An 18,419-nucleotide genomic window follows, 5' to 3' on the forward strand; every position below is an offset into this window, starting at 1 on the left:
TGGCTTTGTTTTGGAGACCGACCCAACCTCATCGTGTGTAGGCATCCGACGGTGTGGACCACGACACATTATCGCAAGCTTTGATCAACAATCCTGCTGGTGAGCTGAAAGATGGTTGCTCTTCGTTCACTGACTAATTGAAACGTTTGCAGGGAATTCGGATGAGCAGACACCCATTGTGATTGTCAGAGCATAAAACGCCGAAACACCGAACACCGGAAACAAGTATAGAACAACGATCAGATTCTTTGTAAGGAGCAAAGACTGAACTTTGGCTCGCATATCATCCGGGCTGCTGCGGATTCTCCGTGAACAAAGGTTCTAAAACGAAAGCCCTTTTTAGTAGAATGGTGCGCTGCGGCGACGATGTTCTCGCCTTGAGCTTCCACGGTTCGGCCATGGAAATGTTCGATCGAGTCGAAGCAAGGTTTGGCCAAAGGAAAGATCCGCACCTGGTCGACGTGAATGGAATTATCTATACGAGCACTCCCTGAGGGCGATTACAGTTACGCGCTCCCCCCAGGTTTGTACATCTAGATTACTTACTCCCTCCTGAGCCATGCCCTCTTTTCTGTTCAGATGTGTTACGTGATCCGCAATTTGGCAAACTGGGGCGGCTTTCAAAACAGGATTATGGCCTCGTCAAGGAGGAGCAGTCAGGAAACAATCCCGAGGTTCTCAACTTCCGGCCCGCATTGGCTGCGCCTCCGTTGCCTTTACAGCTTGTTCCCGTGTTTGGAACCTTTCTGGACAGTGTAAGCACGGTCGCTGCATCCGCGTTATGATGATGACGAGTTCGAAATGACTAGTGCGCTGCGGAGGTAGTGGAAGGAGTACCTTGGGCTGCATTTGGAAGATGAGTGAAGAGAACAAGCATAGACTTGGGTATTCGGGAAGAGCGAGGCTCTTCTGGTACTCACAAAACTGCAGCGGGGCATGTCACTGGCGAAGACGGAGCCGCAGTCACACCCATTACTCAATTACAAGCTCTACTATAGCACTTGCCGGGAGGAGAGCCTGATACATGCTTCCCGGTACTCATCCTCGAGCGTGTTGGACAGCTGCTTCAGGTTGGTGCTGCTGTAGCTCTGCAAGGCCACCAGCCACTGGCATTGCTCCTTCCCGCAGCGATTCATAGTCATGATCAGGGTGCACGGTGCTGTTGTTTGTGTGGCGGTGAAGCAGACGGCTCTCGGGCTGCGGGAGTATTACCAGCGCTTTATGAATTCTGGGACGACAGTGGAACAAATGCACCCAGATAAGCGAGTCTATCTTGTCAAGCAATGCGAGGACTGCAGTGTTCAGCTGTACGGATATGCAGTCCACAAAGCGTGGGTGGGTCGACGCGGGCTACGCACCCCCGATATATGGTGAACCTCGAGAGGTGCCGCGTGGCTGGCTAGCGGTGGTAATGGGGCACCTGGATGCTGAGGAATGCTGCCAGCTTCTTTACTGCCACAGCGATGCGGAAAATCTCCGGGGCAAGGTGGTGGAGTGTCTAAAGGCTGCTCACCAGGTGAAAGTTGTTGAGACAAGCAGCGGGGAGGCTACGTGTGGCGTGCATGGCGACATGCGTGACAACAATGTTGTGGAAAGGTGGAGGTGAAGTTCATTGACTGAGGAAGGATTGCCAAGGGCACTGTATCCAGCGTTTATAAAACAACAAGATCAACTGGGCAGACGGAGTTGGAGCCAACAGGCCACCTCTTGTGATGCAGGCAAGGCGATTCTTCCATTCTTTCCGTAAGTCTCGATGAGCTTGTTGGAGTCCAAGGTATCGATGGCCGTACGGGAAGGTCCATTACAGTCCTCGTACGGAGCCGACCTTTGCGCGTAGGTGACGTGAACGAGTATTTCATATTAGCACGACATGCAAACGAATAGATGCGAATATGTGCCGCCTGTTGACTTATATAAAGTTCCATCGCAGGCGCGCTGCGAAGGCCCGCGGGCGTGGATGGCGATCAATGCTCTCGCCTCAGGTATGGCACATTCTCTAGCGCCGATCAGTGCGGCATTGCAGCGATCGATTCTTGAGCTATGCTTTGCAGGGCTGCCGCTGCTGCTTCTCACGCTCATCCTCCAGCTCCAGCTCCAATGCGGCTCTTCGGGAATCACAAGCCCTTACCGGCGGAGGCTCCAAGCCTCGGAGGATTTGCCCGTCGACAGCGAGTTTCTGCGACCTCCTGATCTAGCAGGCTGTGGAAATGCGCCAGAACAGGTTTTCTTTGCGATAACTCCTCGGTTTGATTAGAACTTTGTGTTCCAGGTCCACATAACGCAAGGGAGTGTTACTGCGGATTCCATGATCGTTTCCTGGGTTACTCCGTCACAACCTGGATCGTTGGCTGTAAGTTTTGGAAACGAGACAGCAAAGTACTCGAGGACGGCGACTGGAAACATCACAACATATAAATACGCGAACTACACATCTGGCTACATCCACCATGTGAAGCTCACTAATCTCGAGGTGTGTTTGATATGATCTACAGTTTTCTGGCCGACTCACTGTTGTGTCCTTGTTTTTGGTTCTTGCTTCCTTGTCCAAAGTATGCTACGAAGTATTACTACAGACTCGGCGATGGAGAATGCGCTCGACAATTCTGGTTCGTCACTGCACCGAAATCTGGCCCCGACGTTGCGTACACATTTGGCGTCATAGGTTTGTGTCTATTATATCCTTTCGAAACCGACAATTGCTTCTGTCGCAGGAGATCTCGGACAGACGTATGACTCCCTCAACACCTTTCAGCACTACTTAAACAGCAGCGGACAGACTCTTCTTTACGTCGGAGACCTCTCATACGCCGATCATTATCCCTTGGACGACAATAATCGTTGGGACACTTGGGGTCGATTGGTGGAGCCGAGCACCGCGTATCAACCTTGGATCTGGACGGCGGGAAACCACGAGCTAGACTACCGTCCAGCAATCGTAAGCTAGTGCGCATTCTAGACTCTACCAGGTTATATAGCTTACAAGTTTCCGGCGGTGCTAACTTCTTCCAGAGCGAGGTGATACCATTCAAGCCGTATCTTCATCGCTATCAAACACCCCATCGTTCATCAAAGAGTACATCGCAGCTCTGGTATTCGATCAACAGGGCGTCAGCGCACATCATCGTGCTGTCTTCATACTCCGCATATGGTTTGCGAATGGCTTGCTAACTAATGTTTCTTATAAGCAACGGTCGTGCAGGGAAATATACCCCGCAGTGGGCATGGCTGCAGAATGACCTCCAGAATATAAACAGGAAGGAAACCCCGTGGGTGATTGTTTTGATGCATTCCCCGTGGTACAACAGTAACACCCATCACTACATGGAGGGCGAAACGATGCGTGTGCAATTCGAAGCATGGTTTGTGCAATACAGAGTCGACATTGTGTTTGCCGGGCACGTTCATGCATACGAACGGAGTGTAAGTTTTGTTCTCTCTTTTCTTCCTTTTGCTAGCTTTCTTTTCTTAATGCTTTTGTGACCACAGCACCGCGTCTCTAATATCGAGTACAACGTTGTCAACGGCCAATGCTCTCCATCCCGCAACGAGTCTGCGCCTGTCTACATAACAGTCGGCGATGGAGGAAACATAGAAGGGCTCGCTGGAAAGTAGGTGGTTTTTTCTTAGTCTTCTCTTTCCGGCCCTGTGAGATTTATACGGACATTTTCCCAGCTTCATGCAACCGCAGCCAAACTACTCGGCATATCGCGAGGCGAGTTTTGGTCACGCAATGCTCGAGATCAAAAACAGGACGCATGCTTTCTACTATTGGCACCGTAACCAGGACGGAGAGGCTGTAAAAAGCGATTCGACTTGGCTCACAAACAGGTACTTTGAATTTTGAAGCTTCATCCAAAGAAAAACTGCATTGTTGCATGTAAGTGTAAAGCCTGGATAGTAGGACAAAAATTAGAGAAACAAATGTTCAGTTTCGCCCACGTGTGATTACAGGCATAATCATGTGAAAGAAGAGCGGTCTTTGCCAAGAAGAAGGCTGCCACTTTGAAGAAAGGAGAGGGACTTTTTTGTTCGTTCAAGAGAACTGCAACTCTTTTTTCCAGAAATTTCCTATTACTAACTCTCAGAGTGAGGTTATTGAGGGATTCCATGCAAGCAAAAGATCTCTTTGGACACCAACTGAATTACTTCCCGGTTTTGCAGCTTGTCTTCAAACACCAGTTCTTTGTTTCAGATACATTTAAAATTACATCGAACATCCTCCCATTAACCTCCCAAATGGAGGGAGACCAAGACCATCCGCTCTTCTTCCTAATTCCTAATAGCACGCCAAAAAAAGATTGCAATAACTTCATCATATTGGTTCTGCTTAAGTTTCAGAGTTTGTAGACCGAGTTTGAAGGCAATTTCCTCCAATACTTATGAGAAACTAAAAATATGAAAGTGTATGGGCAACTTACAATTTCACTTAGCAATTGATATTTGGCAATCCAAGTGACAGCAATGTAGGTCACAGGAATTCTAACCTCCCACGTGGAGGGAGTCGCCCAATTGTCACCCCTCAAATTGGCATTTTATGAAATAAATCATCATTAAATAAAGCATTTAATCTCTGCCTGGAATTTTTGTTTACCTTGTGCTTCAGTGTTTTTAGAGGGACTCACCACACACCTGGCCACATGGCAGAATATCACTAGTGACATAAGCCAATAAGGCTAAGTTCAGTGATAGATAAAGAGATCTATAGACCAAGATTTTTGGAAAGGAGTATCCTACTACATGTCAAAAGGGAGCTCAACTCTTGGAAGGCTAGAAGACAGTTCTTGGGAGGAAATCCAAGTAGTGCACTTAAATAGAAATCAATGAGGAAAAATGAGATAAAGAATAGGATTTCAGTCAACCTTCAATGGACCTATAAGAGGTGCTACAACACCATCATTAACAACAACCACATTAAAAACTAGGCAATCAGGAAGTTAAGGGCCTCCAAAGCTTTCTAGGAGCCACCAAACATGCCTCAAATGACCACAAAGGGGAAAAATTCTAGAATTAAGGATTGGCATCCTAATAAGAGGAGTTGCCATATGATGATTTCACATCTTTCAATATAAGGCTGGAGTGAATCACACAAGAAGAGGGTTTGGATTTTAGTTTTCTTTTAGTAAATGAGGTCGAGGACAAGGCAACTTCATACCACAATGAAAAGTTCCTTAAAGTGGAAATGATAATGGGAGGATTTTAGGTAAAGTTGGATGGGATATGGATTTGGAGGAAGATACCTATAGACCTTTGTAATCTAGTAGCCCCTATTCCATCCAAATCCTGAGTATTTTTATGCACAAGCAAGCTGTTGACTAGAGCCATTTCTTGTCCAGTGCCTAAGTGCTCATTTGAGATTTTACAAAGGAATGCCAACCAGAAAATAGTTCATATGGTGCTTTGGTCTTACCATTATATTGTAGCTTGTCACTTTTGTCAACTTGGGCAGCTTTGCATTGAGAAAGGTTAAGTAATTTACACAATTTGATTGCATCATTAGATATGGGTGGTAAATTAAGATGTAGAGAAGACAATACATAATACTTATTACAAATCCTATGAATTCTTTGTTATGCCATTTAGTCTATATAATGCCTTGGCTACATGATGGATAAAATATTTAGAGAGCGATTAATTTTTCTATTTTACTTTATCACATTTTTTACCTCTCACTCAAATTCTATTCCCGACTTGGGGACTTGTTAGCTCCGTGAATGGCCTCTATGCCCTTTTAACTTTGCACTTGGTCCAAGTGCTCTATATATCCAATACCACTATAGATACACAAAGGTACTATTGACATATTTGCCCATTATGCTAAGGCAATGTTCATTCACGTTTGCCTCATTAGTAGTTTAGTGCCATAGTTCTATCTTTCAAAGATTGGGCCATCTGTTTGTGAGTGGTCTTCCCAAGACCACACATTAGCATCTTTAGAATGATTGAAGACATGGGGAATAACCTTCCCTAATATCCTTTTTTTAGTCCTCACCAAATCCCTCTCCGTCCATGATTGTCATTACCATTTGATCAAGGCATAAAGGCTCGACCACTACACCACATGACCATATCATTGGTCACTATACAAAAGGATTGTTTTTCTTCCTTTCCACAATCCAGGGCTTTAAGACGATATTTTATAACACTGTAACTTTATGTGAGCCTCGTGAGTACTCTTCCCACCTTTCACCTTTGGGTGCCCTAGCCATGTGGTTAGAGTGAAGTTCCAATGAACCACACTAGGTATCTAAGTAGGTAATGCTACCCACACTTAGATTGGAAGCATTTACCATTTAATTTCTCAGAAGAGCTAAAATTAATTTTTAAACACTTCACTAAATTATTCCATTTATTCGTCCATGTTCACTCTAGCCTTGGATTTCTCAATAGTTATATCATCACCCACCACATGGGTATAACTTTCCTTAATCACACTAGCCTTTCCTCACAAAATTAGTTTCACTGGAGTCCTCCCCCTACTATCCTTTTAAAGCTCATCAAACCCCTTAGGGTCTAGGAGACAATCGCTTTGGGCTTTCACCTTCGGACTCGGACTTGGTTTTGGTTGCGATCCCAATCCTAGTCTCGGTCCCCATTTCGAACTCCATCTCGGACTTCTTCTTGGACTCCATCTTGGATTTCATCTTGGACTCCATCTCAAACTCCATCTTATACTCCATCTCGAATTCCTTTTTAGACTCTTTCTCAACTCCATCTCAAACTCTATCTCAGACTTTTTATTAGACTCCATCTCGGATTCCATCTTAGACTCCTTAAATTCCATCTCAAATTCCATCTCAGACTCCTTCTCAGACTCCTTCTTAGACTCCATCTTGGACTCCATCTTAGCCTCTTTCTCAGACTCCTTCTCGAAGTTAGTCCTAACACTTTCTCATATCACGACACTTGCCATGTGCTAGTCCCTTTTGTGTCCTTTTCCATAGACTTGTTCACTCTACTTTGGGGCATAGAGATTTGTGTCTCACAATTATTTAGATATATTTGTTGTCCTATATATTGATAATGTTTTAATCTTCAATGAAATATTGGAGGAAACACTTAAGGTAGTATTTCAGAAGTTATTAAAAAAACAAACTATATACTAAGAAGAATAAATGTGCATTTGGTAAATTGTATATAATTGGTATTGGTGTAATTGAGGTGGATCTAAAAAAGGTGGAAGAGATGAAGTCTTGGGAAGTCCTGACCACTATATCAAATGTTTGTTCTCTCAATTTGGCAAGATACTATCAAAAGTTTATTTGCAATTTTTGCAAGTATTGTTTTTCTGTTGATTAAGTTAATAAAGGGTAGTATAACGTTTTATTAGACATCAGCTTATTAGCGTGCTTTTGTACAATTGAAGGAGATCTTGACCATGGTTCATATTCTCATGATCCCAGATCTTGATTAACCCTTTGAAGTGCATTGTGATGCATTTGACTATGCTATAGATGCCATGTTATAGCAAGATTGTGACAATGCAATTAGTATTACACTAAAGTGATGTGATTATCCTATTATATTTTACTTTAAAAAATTGGATGAAACTCAATGAAAATGGCTTATGCATGAGAAAAAAATGCTTATTGTAGTGTTGGCATTGGAACATTGAAGACACTATTTGGATGGATATACTAAATTTTATAGGGATAGTAACACATTGAGCTACTTTGCAACTCAAACAATACTTATGTAAAAGTAAGTTTGTTGGCAAGAGAAGCTCATTAAATTTGATATTGAAATCATCTATAAACCTGATAAAGATAATATTATTCAGTCATTAGGCTCAATTTCGGGCAATATTAACAATTAGTTTAGACTAATTGGAGGATGTTCAAATTTCATATGGAAGTGATCTATTGGCAAAAGTGATATTGCACTATGTGGAATTGTTGAAGCAAAACCTAAATAGTGATATAACAAATGCTATTAATCATACTAACACAAAGCTTTACTTCTCAATTAAGGATGAGCTTATATATTATAGGCAAGAAAGATTGTATCTTGAGATTGTTATTTCTAAAGGACATCATAATGTTCCAACAGGGGGATATAGCAATAAATAAAAGACTCTTGCTTCATTGAAAAAAGGATTTTTTAGTCTAGTATAAAAGATGATATAGCAGATTATGTTCATTATTGCTTTAATTATCAACAGTATAAATGAAGAATTAAGAAATAGGTTGGGAAGTTGTAATGTATTCTAGCACTAATATGGTCATTTCAGAGTGTGACACTTGACTTTGTCACTTGCTTGTTAAAGTTTAAAGGTTATGACATTTCGATGGTGGTTATGGATCGATTGTTAAAGATTGCACACTTCATTCTAACTATAGAAACAATAAATACAAAGCAAACAACCAAACTTTTTTTCCATGAAGTAGTATTGGTTTGTGGTTTTCTTAAAGAAATGATCTTAGATAGAGATTCAAGATTTAAGGGAAAGTTTTGGGGCACATTATTCTAATTGTTCAATACCAAGCTGAAATTTAATACAGTTTATCATCCTCAAATGGATGGGTAAACCAAACATGTAAATACTTAGCTTGAGAATTATTTGTGGTACTCTATTGTGATGAACCAATATGATTGGGTTAAGCATTTGGACACAATAGAAATATGTTATAACAACATATTTCACAACACTATTGGTTATTTTCCATGAGAGATATTGCAAGGGAATGTTCGTGGGGTTCGTCAACAGATTATTGTATCAAAACTAATGTCCAAAATGTTGGTCCTAGCCATTGAAACTTATGTAGAGTAGTTATACTAAGGCAACTAAGGTGATAGGTAAAGCTTATGATAGGTATTGACATAATAAAGATTAGTACTATCATATGGGAAACTAAGTTTGGTTATCCTCGTAAAACTTGAATGCTAAGGGATCTTTGTCCCAAAAGTTATTACCAAAATATATTGGTCTCTATTGGGTGTTAAAGTAGGTTAGTGATATATTCTATCAATTGGATCTTCCTTCAATATTCTTAATGTATTTCATGTTAATTTATTAGTCTTGTACACTATGGATGTTGCATGCCAAGGGGAGATTTGTCTGCAGTCAAATGTATGAAGTTGAAAGCATTTTGTCATGTTGTCAAAAATTTAGTGGTCACACCAAAGAATATTTAGTTAAATGGAAAGTTTACCCATCTTGTGAATTAATATAGGAACCTCTTAATAATTTTACACATGTCCGTAAGCTTGTCATAGAGTATGAGAATTGTACTAAAAAATAACATTTATAACAAATCAATAAAGTAATACACTTTAATCCAAAGTTTTTTTTGTTTATTAGTTTTAGGTCAGTTTTGGTAGGTTGACTTTGGCACATGGGTTCAATTCACAACCATGAGGATAATTATTATAGATTGATCACAAGCCCCTACCTCTCTTTCGTTGACCCATTTTTGAAAAAGGGGCATAGTCATATCTACTAATTTATCATAGTTATTTAAATCTTCCCAATGGGGTTAATTTATTCTCAGGGGAGTTGGGTCTCTAACTCTCTCTTTATATCCCTGTAAATAGGGCTGTATCATTCTTTTGTATACCAAATATACCCTAAGTAGCAAAGGTGGATAATTTTGTTAGTCATTTCTTTATCAATGATGATTGGAGAGTGTTTGAGTTTTAGCGTCTTTGGATAGAGAAAATGTACTTTTCCCACTCATTTAAGTCGGTGTATTTCTCACAAAGTGTACTTTCTATTAACTTTTGAAATTGTTTCCTTAACTGTTGGTTATATTATTGATCTTCCCTAAAGGGGAAGAGTGTCTTAAATATAACTTCAAGTATCAAAAGATATTTATCGGTTAGTCTTTATGGACACTCTCTTCTTACTCCCATAATTGCGGGAGATTAATACTCCTTTATGTTTCCCTTTATAATCTCTACCTAAGCTAGTTGAAAAAAAAACCAAAAAAATAAATGACCATAAAGACAGACTTTCTAAATATTATTAGTCAAGCATACTTAATTAGGCAGACTTTCTAAATATTATTAGTCAAGCATACTTAACCTAATTAGAGAAATTTGTTTTCTAACTTGCAATTGCTAGTGTTGTGAGTGCTTGGAATATGGAAAGGGAATATAGAAATGTGTATATCAATTAACCCAAAAACCCTAATTTATATACAGGAGCGAGTGGTCTGGATTGAAACCAATCTGACGGCTACCAAAATCCCACCACGTTAATATTAGTATATGGCATTGTAATTGTACACTTGGCCCTCAGAGTGTTAAAAACCCCTATTGTTATGTGATAATTTACTATATCCACTAAATGCTAACCATGGCATTATCTGCAATAACTACAACATCTTCTATAACACCAACACTTCACTAGTCCACCAAATCTTCACAAATTACTTAGGTAGCCTTTCAAACTTTGGAAGTAGTTCTTCTCAACACATAGGAGCTCTCTAGCTTGCAACACACAACAAAGTTCTAGCTTTTGTTGTGAGACCACTATTGCCCTCCTTCACTCTACTATATGATATCTGCCTCTAGAGGGCAACATAACTAGCTTCATTAGCATCCTTGGACTTTTTTAGGATGCTCTCCACCCAACTACACCAAGTGGCTCCCAACATCACCACCAACTTGTAGTGAATTCTTTTCTCTTTCTTTCTTTTGTGTTTTTTCCTTGTCTTTGCTTTTACCTCTTTTCTTTTCTTATAATCCCATGATAGAGCAAGTAGAAGCATGGATTTTCAATTCGAGGTTGCATCAACCCCTCTTACCTAGAAGCTTGAGCATTTCCCAGTTTATTTCTCAAGGTTCACTACATTAGTGCATTCCACATATTACCACCACCATTCTCCATCACTCACAGTCATCATCCATTCATCCCTTTACTTACATCAACACTGTTTCTTACTCACTACAATTTCACTTTCCAACCACTTTTCTCACCATTTGCACATGAATTTGGGGACCTTGTTTAGCATCAACAAATGCAGCAAACTAACCAAGAAGCAGCCAAATATAATATGCCAAACTCAAGATATAAAGCTGACCATCTTAATTCAGTGGATTTGAGAAAATCCAAGACACTTGATTTTCAGCTGATTCTCAAAGGTCAGTTGAACCTAATGCACATAGGAGACCATACACTATTATGGGCAGATGTTTATTCCCCTTCCCGATTAGCTCCTTCAGCACAAACAATTATCCATACAGACTCTGATAAAGACTGAGCTTTTTCTTCTCCCACAATAAGCACATAAGCTGCAGACCACTTCAACAATGATCAGAGGCTCCCAAATCTCTTCCACTACCACTACATCACAATTAGCTATCACATTTACTCACAATCCATTCATTCAGTTGCCATCTTTCATTGCTCTACAATTACCATTCTTGGGCAACACATTTACTCTTCCTTTGGACTGAGTTTAACCAGGCAACTGTTGAGGAACTTTCCAGAGGTGAAGAGACCTTAAGGTGGAATTCTAGGTAAGTAATTGTCCTCATTTTGGTTTCATATTTCTTTCTTATTCCCTTTCTCTTTTTTGCTTTGTTTCCCACTTTTCTCTACTTCACTTTGGGTAAGTTCCTAATTCAAATCTTCCCCTTTTGTGGTTTTTGATTCTGGAACTTTTCATTTCTCACAAGCCACTCTCCAGCATGTGAATGACCAATTGCAGAAGAAGATGCAAGAAATTCAACATCAAGCAATTGAAACATTTATTGTCTAGCAAGGTTGGCTAGTGGATGTGTTGGGAGGAAGAGGCTCTCTTATATGGGAGAAACACAATTTAGAAGCTCTTTCATAGATAAAGAATATTTGAAAATCTTGCTATGCATATCCTTAATAAGTGACAAAGGATTGTGCCAGAGCACAAGAAACCCACGACTACCCCAACATGATGCACTATGTCAACACTGTTGTGAGAAAAAGTAAAAAGGAAACACACGAAAAAGCAAGTAGAAGGACTTGCTGTCACCAATACTTCCCCCCGGGCTCTCAAAACACTGAGGTAGTTACACATTCTGTTACCACCACTTTGTATTTTCACCATGTAAATATTTACATGGTCTCTTCGCAATATGGCTTCGGAAGGGTAGTAAATCCTCACATTCGTGTTCTTGATGATCCTGGCACTAGTGACTTAACTACGAGGCTCTACGCTTTGCTTTTTTCTTGCCCCAGCTTCATTAATCCGAGCAAGCACCTTATTGCAAACTTTGATCAAGGAATGGTTGCTCTTCGTTCACTGACTAATGGAAAGGTTCTCAGATGAGCAGTCAGACCAATAAAACTAGAACATCAAGACTATAAGGAGCTTCACAACGTCCTCGTTGTCATAGCTGCTGAAGCATGGCTCTCACTTTGGCTCGAATATCATCCGGCACTTCTCCCTCGACCCCCTGGCCATTTGTGTGATGGTGCTTCCTCTTTCGCTCGTGTCCATTTTCAACCTTGTCATCCCGCAGCCTCCTCCGCTCGTCTTTCTCACTGGACTTCTCAGAGCTATTGTCCCCCGCGCCGCCACCTTCTCTCACAAGCATCTTCGCTCTCTTCAACCTCTCGGCCTTTATATCCGCCTTGATCTCCTCCTCCGTCCTGCTCGTGGCCTCCGCGACAGCTTTCCTTGGCTTCTGGATCCCTCGGGTTGCTGCCAGGACTGCCGCTAGAGCATCATCGTAGCTCATCCCAGACTGCTGTTGCTGGTTCCAATCGATACCTCTGCTGCTCGACTCGATGTCCTTGACAAACTCGTCCTCACTGGAAACCACTGGAAGACCGCCCCGTGCCCCGTGAGGTGCTGTCTTGGTCTCATCCCTTGGGGGAGGAACATCAAACCGAGTGCTTCTCCGTCTTTGCCGGCTATTTACTTCCTGGGAGGAAGAACTCGAGCTCGCCTTGAGGTTCGCCGGTGGCTTGGACGCTTGTCTATGCTTGCTTAAACTCGATCGCCGTCTCGAGGTAGCCTGTGATCACAAGAGAGTAAGAGAGTAGAACTTCACTGGACTGGAAAGAACGAGAAGGAAACAAAGAGAGAAAGCTACCTGGTCAGCGTTTTGCAGCATTCTCAAGTAGTAAGGATGATACTCGTGCCATGGATGGAGAAAGTGGAAGCGCTCGTCTGACTTATCCTTGTCCCGGACAACGTCCTCGAAGTCCTTCCCGTTCCTGGTGATGAACTCCACCATCTTGTCGATGACCGTCTTGATGTATGGAGGTGGTTCCTTGATAGTTCTGATCTCCACTGTCGGTGGCAAGCTCAAGCTCTTGTCATTCTCTTCGTCGTTCTCTCCGTAGACTTCGCCCAGCAATCTCAGTCCTTCTGCTGGTTTCGTGATGGAAGCGCTGCCAAGCCGTGACGGCGGTGGGGGCAGCGGCGGTGGAAAAGATCTGAGCATCGCTCCTGTCACCTCCGGGTGATCCACCAGGTACCGGAAGTAAGGATGGAGAACGTGATCCGATAGCAAGAATCCAAACTTTGGATTGCCTGCCTGCTTTACTTTGAGGATAACTTCGGCCTGTCCACCACGCTCGCTGACAAACTTGGCAGTCCCGCTGATGATCTGGTGTATCTTCTGGGACCTAGGCTGGAAACACAATCCACAAGATGCACAAGTTAGAAAGCTTCAGAAAAGAAAGAATCAAGGAAGTAGACTTCTAGCTTGGAAATTTTAGATAAGCTGTTCTACCCATTACCAGCACGCATCCCCTCGCAATCACACACCTGTGTGTGCCATCAGTTTGCCAATTCAAAGCCATTAATTCTCCACCATACCAGCACAGCGCCAGCAATCTTCCATGCTAAAAACCACTGCAACTCGAGAGAACGGCTTAGACGAGAAAAAAGAGTGCTTTTGATTCTCATGCGCCCGTGGGGAGTTTCTACTTACAAGGTGTGGCTGCAAATGGTCCGGGACGGGAAAGCCAGGAACAAAGAGCGCCTCCTCTTGGTCGGGTGGCGGCGGTGGAGAGTGCTTCTCTTTCTCTTTTTCGCTGTCTTTCTCTTTGGGATAGTCGAAGGGGACGCTGGTGTAGCGGCCAGAGGTGGAAGCCGTGGCTCCATCGTTCCCAGCTTTATCTACAAGCAAGTAAATAAATCCGAGTCACACACAACGAAGAAAACCACACGCTTACCTCTTTCAAGCTCGCGACTAGCCTCGTGGAAATCCCTATACCGCTCGTAATCGAGCTCCTCCTGCGAAATTCCTTCGTCCGCGGGGCTGGAGTGGCGGTGCCGGCGCTGGAAAACACTGGCGTCGTGGATCAAGTGGCGGACATCGTAGCGATCCATGAGAACGTCGGCATCCTCGCTCCAGGGGACCAGCGCCTCGTCCGAGGCGACGAATGCAGCTGCGGGATCGTCGTCGAAGAGCCTCGTGTGGACGCCAGTCACCACCAGATCGATTTCCATGGCCGCGCGCTCTCGCAAACCCTGGAGACGCGATTTTGAGAAACCCTAACCAAGTGTGCTATCGCCGTGATTCGAACCCCAGACCCCTTGGAAAATTTTACAAATTTTCATCATTTTTTTTTTTTTTTTGCGTTCTTGTACAGAAAATTCACAATTATCTCCATTTTTTTTGCGTTCTCCCACTAACAAAACCAGAACTTTGCCCCTGTACAAACGAAGAAAATAGAAAACTAGGCTACAACTCAAGATCACATCTATCAAGTTCACGAATTGACACTGCAGAAGCTGGGCGAAATCGGCGATCCGGCGTTTGGATTGCTCACAGGCTGGACGACGAGCTTGATCACCCGCGAGCCGCTAAAACGCATCACGTCCAAGCACTCCTCCAAGTCGGCGTCGCCATTGAGCACCACCCATTCCGCATCGTCGTCCATGTACTTGAGCGTGAAACCTTCCTTGTCCAGCTTGAATCGCCATGCCACCTCGCCCTTGAGCGTGCCGAATCCAAACTCCGTCCCCATCTTGAATCGAATCGTGTCTTCTCGCAGTGTTGCCTTGACCGTGATCGCCCGCTCCTCGAAACAGTTGGTTCCCTCCTTGGAGCATAGAACTCGGTTCGACAGCGCTGGCCAGTCGATGTAGCTCGCCTGGTTTTGGTGATAGAAACTTTGATGTTCTTGAGTTCCTGGTGGTGGTGGTGGTGGCGGTGGTAGTGGTGGTGAAGAGGATTGCTTTCTCGCTATCAAGCGCTCGGGAGATAGTTTCTGTTGATCCAGGACCGAGAGAGCTGCGTGGCTTCCGTGAACCCGGGGCTCGATCTTGATCGCCGGTAGCATGTTCACTCTCGGTTCGGTGGTGTGAATCTCCGGAGTTTCGTTTGGAGAAGTAGCAGTGCCACCGCCGTCTGGGAAAACGTTGAGACCTTCTTTTCCTGCTGGAGTCTCGGCTTTTAAGCTAGCTTCGGATGAACTCTTGCTCGTTGATGGACCTGTAAGAGCGAAGTCTAGAGAAAAAATGCAAGGAAAAATATGACTTTGCAAGACCTGAATTGCTCTTCTTGGATGTGATCGCAGCTGTAGCAGCAGCAGCCGACGCGATCTCTCCGGTCAGTATGTCAAGCTTCACTTTCCTGTCTGCGCCCTCCACCGAGTTTATAACTCCTTGCAGCTTCATGAGCGATCGATTCACCTTGTTTATCTTTCGAGACGGCCACCGCGAGATCCCATACTGTCGACATATCCGTTTCAATGTCGTCGGACACACTGGAGACGAAAAAGAAAAACGGTTTTTGAAGTTAGAGAACTCTTCTCTTTGCTAGGAAATCTAACGAAAAACTATCCAAGTTTTACCAACCTCCAATGTTCCTAGCAGCATCCCTCAAGCTCCCAGCGAAGTGCTGCTGGAGAACATCCAAAGGCACCGTTTTCTCGTTGGTGGCACGCTTCTTCTCTCCCGCTTTTTTCTTGGCAGCGCCGGAGCCATCGCCTTGAATCGAGCAAGCACTCCAGTACGAGCTCTGATCATCTCCACATAACTTCTTCCTCTTGGCCGTAGCTTTCGTCGTGGTCGTGGTGGCGGTGGTGGTGGCACTCAATCCACTGTTGTCGAACACAACACCCGACATCTCCTCGTCACCACTGTGAAGCTCCACGATTCGAGGAGAGCTAACCACACTCCGCTGCTCCAAAACTTCTCTGCTAGAAACCATCCTCAAGCTCTGGCAAGCCTGCTGCATGGTGACCGAGAGAGCGTCCAGGAGTTTGCACTGCTCGACCTCTTCCGTGCATTCGAGCGGGAGAACAAACTCCAGGACGTAGTCGTCGCTGCCAGTGAGCCGGCTCCTCAGCCGGATCGCCACCGCGGCCCCGAGCTTGAAGTAGCGAGCGTAATTCACGAGTGGATACTCGGCGATGGAGTAGCTCTTGACGTCTCTCGTGAAGCTCGGCTGGTTCGTGGTGGAGGCTTTCCCAGCGACGCCTTGCCCGGCTTCCAGCTTCTGCTGCGAGCAGGCCCGGTGGAATCCCTCGAGCGACGAGTCCCTTACGTGAAACGGTGCGTGGCTCGCGAGCAAGCACGGAAGGTTTTTATTCCCGGAGCTCTTGCCGGAGGACTGGAAGCATGGAATCCATGTCTGTGCTAGTGGAAGTTGATGGTACTCACACACTGCTAGAAGAACTCCGGAGATCTCCTCGAACACAGCCTCTCGCCCAGCTTTTGGCACCTAAAGTTTGTGAGAATGTGTTTAGAGCTGAACGAACCTTAAAGTTGTGTCACGTACCTCCGGTACTCCACATCTGGGCCAACTCGAGAGATTTATGTCCTGAAAAGAAGAAAGTTTGATCAAGCTAAGAACAAAATGGAAGCTTGGAAGCTAATGAGAAAATGAAGAGACGATATGAGTAAAACGATCAAGAGAAAAGGACTGATCAAGCAAAAAACTTTTTTGATCGATGAAACAACCGAAAAAATCTAATCACAAGAAAGAACAAAACTTGCCTCGAGCGCTTTGCAAATCATTCCCATCTCGGACTCATACCCGACCTTCTCCACATTGGCGACAAGCTCAATCACTGCCAGGCACTCTCTAGTACTGGGCTCGATCACCGGCACAGCCAGAGTTCCCCGCACGTTACACCGCGCGGCGTCTTGGACTCGCAAGAAATCTTTACAGTCATAAAACTGGACATTGGGACTCCACTCCGGCAGCATACGGCTGTACACCCGGCCGGGCAGCCCGGGCAGCACGTCACCACCAACTTCACCAATGATACCGCCAGCCACCGGGAAGGCGTACCGCGCGGACAGCGTGCGGTACCGCACGAGGTCCCATTTGGTGGGCTGCACTGCGTATGGCTGGTCTTGTGTGGTAAGCATGACCCTGCTGTTTCGCATCGTGGGCACCCATACCTGAGCCAGGAATTCTGTTCTCTCACACGAGATTCTCCGCAAGACGTTGCCCAACAGCTCGGATTTGTGGGGCTTGCGGCCGCGCGCTTTCGATTTCTCGTCCTCCCCCTCCTCCGCCGCCACGCCCTCCCATTGATCCGGCGATGACGCGGCGGTATCCTCTGGTGGTGGCTCCGAAAGGAGGAGATCTTCCAAGAGAGAGGAGAAGCTGCCCGACTGAAATGGAGGCGATGTGAGGAAATTGGTCGCCCAATCCGCGGCGGGTGGAATTGAATTGGGGAATCCAGGATCATCCATGAAGCAATCTCCTCCTCCTCCTCCACCTCCTCCTTCTCCTGGCAAGAGCTCGCACACCATCTGGAAAAATCCATCATCTCTCTCAGACATTCCTGGGCACGGTGGGCATTTCTTTGCGGTGGTGGTCGATTTCACCGGGAAATCGTGCGGCAATTGGACTCCACCACCGCCACCACCACGACCGAATCTGTGAGAAAAAACGAACAGAAAGAAAAGGAGTGGACAATCTAATCGAATCCGCTAACCAAAAATCCTCTGGAACTTTGCCCTCTCTTTCTCTCTCTCTCTCTCTCTCTCTCTCTCCACAAAATGGTGGGCGCGAAATCCACCGTTGGCATCCGCCGCTAGCGACTCATCCAACGGCGGGGGCCACGGCCACGCACACCACGAGTGAATATTCACCACAGCGTGGCGGAGCTTTTCCGAAGACGAGGGAGGCTGTCCACGTTGACCCCCACCGGTGAATATCCCTCGCATATTCTCCCTCTCTTTGCCCCCTTGCGAAACGCCTGGGCGAATCGAAAACCGAATTCTGGCCGTTGGATCGGCCCTCCAACGCGATTGTCTAAGGTTGTCATGACACAATCATGCATGGAGATCGAGCAACACGACAAAAACGGGAATCTTGGAAAAATAAAGACGCCCCCGGAATCGCCGCTTCCAATACTTGTGGAGAACACGTCTCGCTACGCTAGCTTTAGCAGCGCGCGCGCATTCGTAATGCATTGACCCACCAGAGCCGGAGTGTCGTACACCGAAGTACCCGAGCATCTTGCCATTCCGAGCATCTTGGCAAAGATTCCGGGAATACCCGGCATATCTCTCGCACAT

General features: G+C 44.9%; 3 protein-coding genes across 4 annotated transcripts; 1 reads left to right on the forward strand and 2 right to left on the reverse strand.

Annotated features, from left to right (window-relative positions):
• Positions 1-196: 196 nt before the first annotated feature.
• LOC9652249 (purple acid phosphatase 2) lies at positions 197-4,259 on the forward strand. Of its 2 annotated transcripts, none has more exons than XM_002992981.2 (11): positions 197-523; positions 580-1,982; positions 2,052-2,221; positions 2,270-2,470; positions 2,551-2,662; positions 2,712-2,935; positions 3,010-3,148; positions 3,200-3,420; positions 3,487-3,608; positions 3,673-3,828; positions 4,162-4,259. In XM_002992981.2, exons 2-11 carry the CDS (start codon positions 1,871-1,873, stop codon positions 4,226-4,228), a joined length of 1,524 nt encoding a protein of 507 aa, XP_002993027.2. In that variant the 5' UTR covers positions 197-523; positions 580-1,870; the 3' UTR covers positions 4,229-4,259. The 2 variants fall into 2 exon arrangements, with proteins under 2 accessions (XP_002993027.2, XP_024522507.1); XM_024666739.1 differs by lacking the exon at positions 4,162-4,259 and adding an exon at positions 3,952-4,011.
• Positions 4,260-12,191: 7,932 nt separating this feature from the next.
• Positions 12,192-14,435, reverse strand: LOC112343389 (splicing factor, suppressor of white-apricot homolog). The gene is made up of 4 exons (XM_024666751.1): positions 14,108-14,435; positions 13,864-14,051; positions 13,018-13,560; positions 12,192-12,939 (listed from the first exon to the last, which is right to left on the reverse strand). Exons 1-4 carry the CDS (start codon positions 14,382-14,384, stop codon positions 12,310-12,312), a joined length of 1,638 nt encoding a protein of 545 aa, XP_024522519.1. The 5' UTR covers positions 14,385-14,435; the 3' UTR covers positions 12,192-12,309.
• An 80-nt stretch (positions 14,436-14,515) lies between these two features.
• Positions 14,516-17,806, reverse strand: LOC9652146 (protein NLP5). Its single transcript, XM_024666753.1, has 5 exons — positions 16,881-17,806; positions 16,663-16,704; positions 15,738-16,605; positions 15,428-15,646; positions 14,516-15,372 (listed from the first exon to the last, which is right to left on the reverse strand). The coding sequence occupies exons 1-5, from the start codon at positions 17,676-17,678 to the stop codon at positions 14,648-14,650; spliced, it is 2,652 nt and encodes an 883-aa protein (XP_024522521.1). The 5' UTR covers positions 17,679-17,806; the 3' UTR covers positions 14,516-14,647.
• Positions 17,807-18,419: the final 613 nt, after the last annotated feature.

Source organism: Selaginella moellendorffii, unplaced genomic scaffold (genome assembly GCF_000143415.4).
Source record: "Selaginella moellendorffii unplaced genomic scaffold, v1.0 SELMOscaffold_147, whole genome shotgun sequence".
NCBI lineage: Eukaryota > Viridiplantae > Streptophyta > Lycopodiopsida > Selaginellales > Selaginellaceae > Selaginella > Selaginella moellendorffii.

Coding starts and splice junctions, on each gene's coding strand:
- LOC9652146 (XM_024666753.1), bottom strand. CDS start 17,678: ATGTCTGAGAGAGATGATGGATTTTTCCAGATGGTGTGCGAGCTCTTG. Junction 16,705..16,880: donor TGATTTGCAAAGCGCTCGAG/GCAAGTTTTGTT, acceptor TCTTCTTTTCAG/GACATAAATCTCTCGAGTTG. Junction 16,606..16,662: donor CCAGATGTGGAGTACCGGAG/GTACGTGACACA, acceptor CACAAACTTTAG/GTGCCAAAAGCTGGGCGAGA.
- LOC9652249 (XM_002992981.2), top strand. CDS start 1,871: ATGCAAACGAATAGATGCGAATATGTGCCGCCTGTTGACTTATATAAA. Junction 3,149..3,199: donor GTCTTCATACTCCGCATATG/GTTTGCGAATGG, acceptor ACGGTCGTGCAG/GGAAATATACCCCGCAGTGG. Junction 3,421..3,486: donor TTCATGCATACGAACGGAGT/GTAAGTTTTGTT, acceptor TTGTGACCACAG/CACCGCGTCTCTAATATCGA.
- LOC112343389 (XM_024666751.1), bottom strand. CDS start 14,384: ATGGAAATCGATCTGGTGGTGACTGGCGTCCACACGAGGCTCTTCGAC. Junction 14,052..14,107: donor TAGTCGCGAGCTTGAAAGAG/GTAAGCGTGTGG, acceptor ACTTGCTTGTAG/ATAAAGCTGGGAACGATGGA. Junction 13,561..13,863: donor ACCATTTGCAGCCACACCTT/GTAAGTAGAAAC, acceptor TTGTGTTTCCAG/CCTAGGTCCCAGAAGATACA.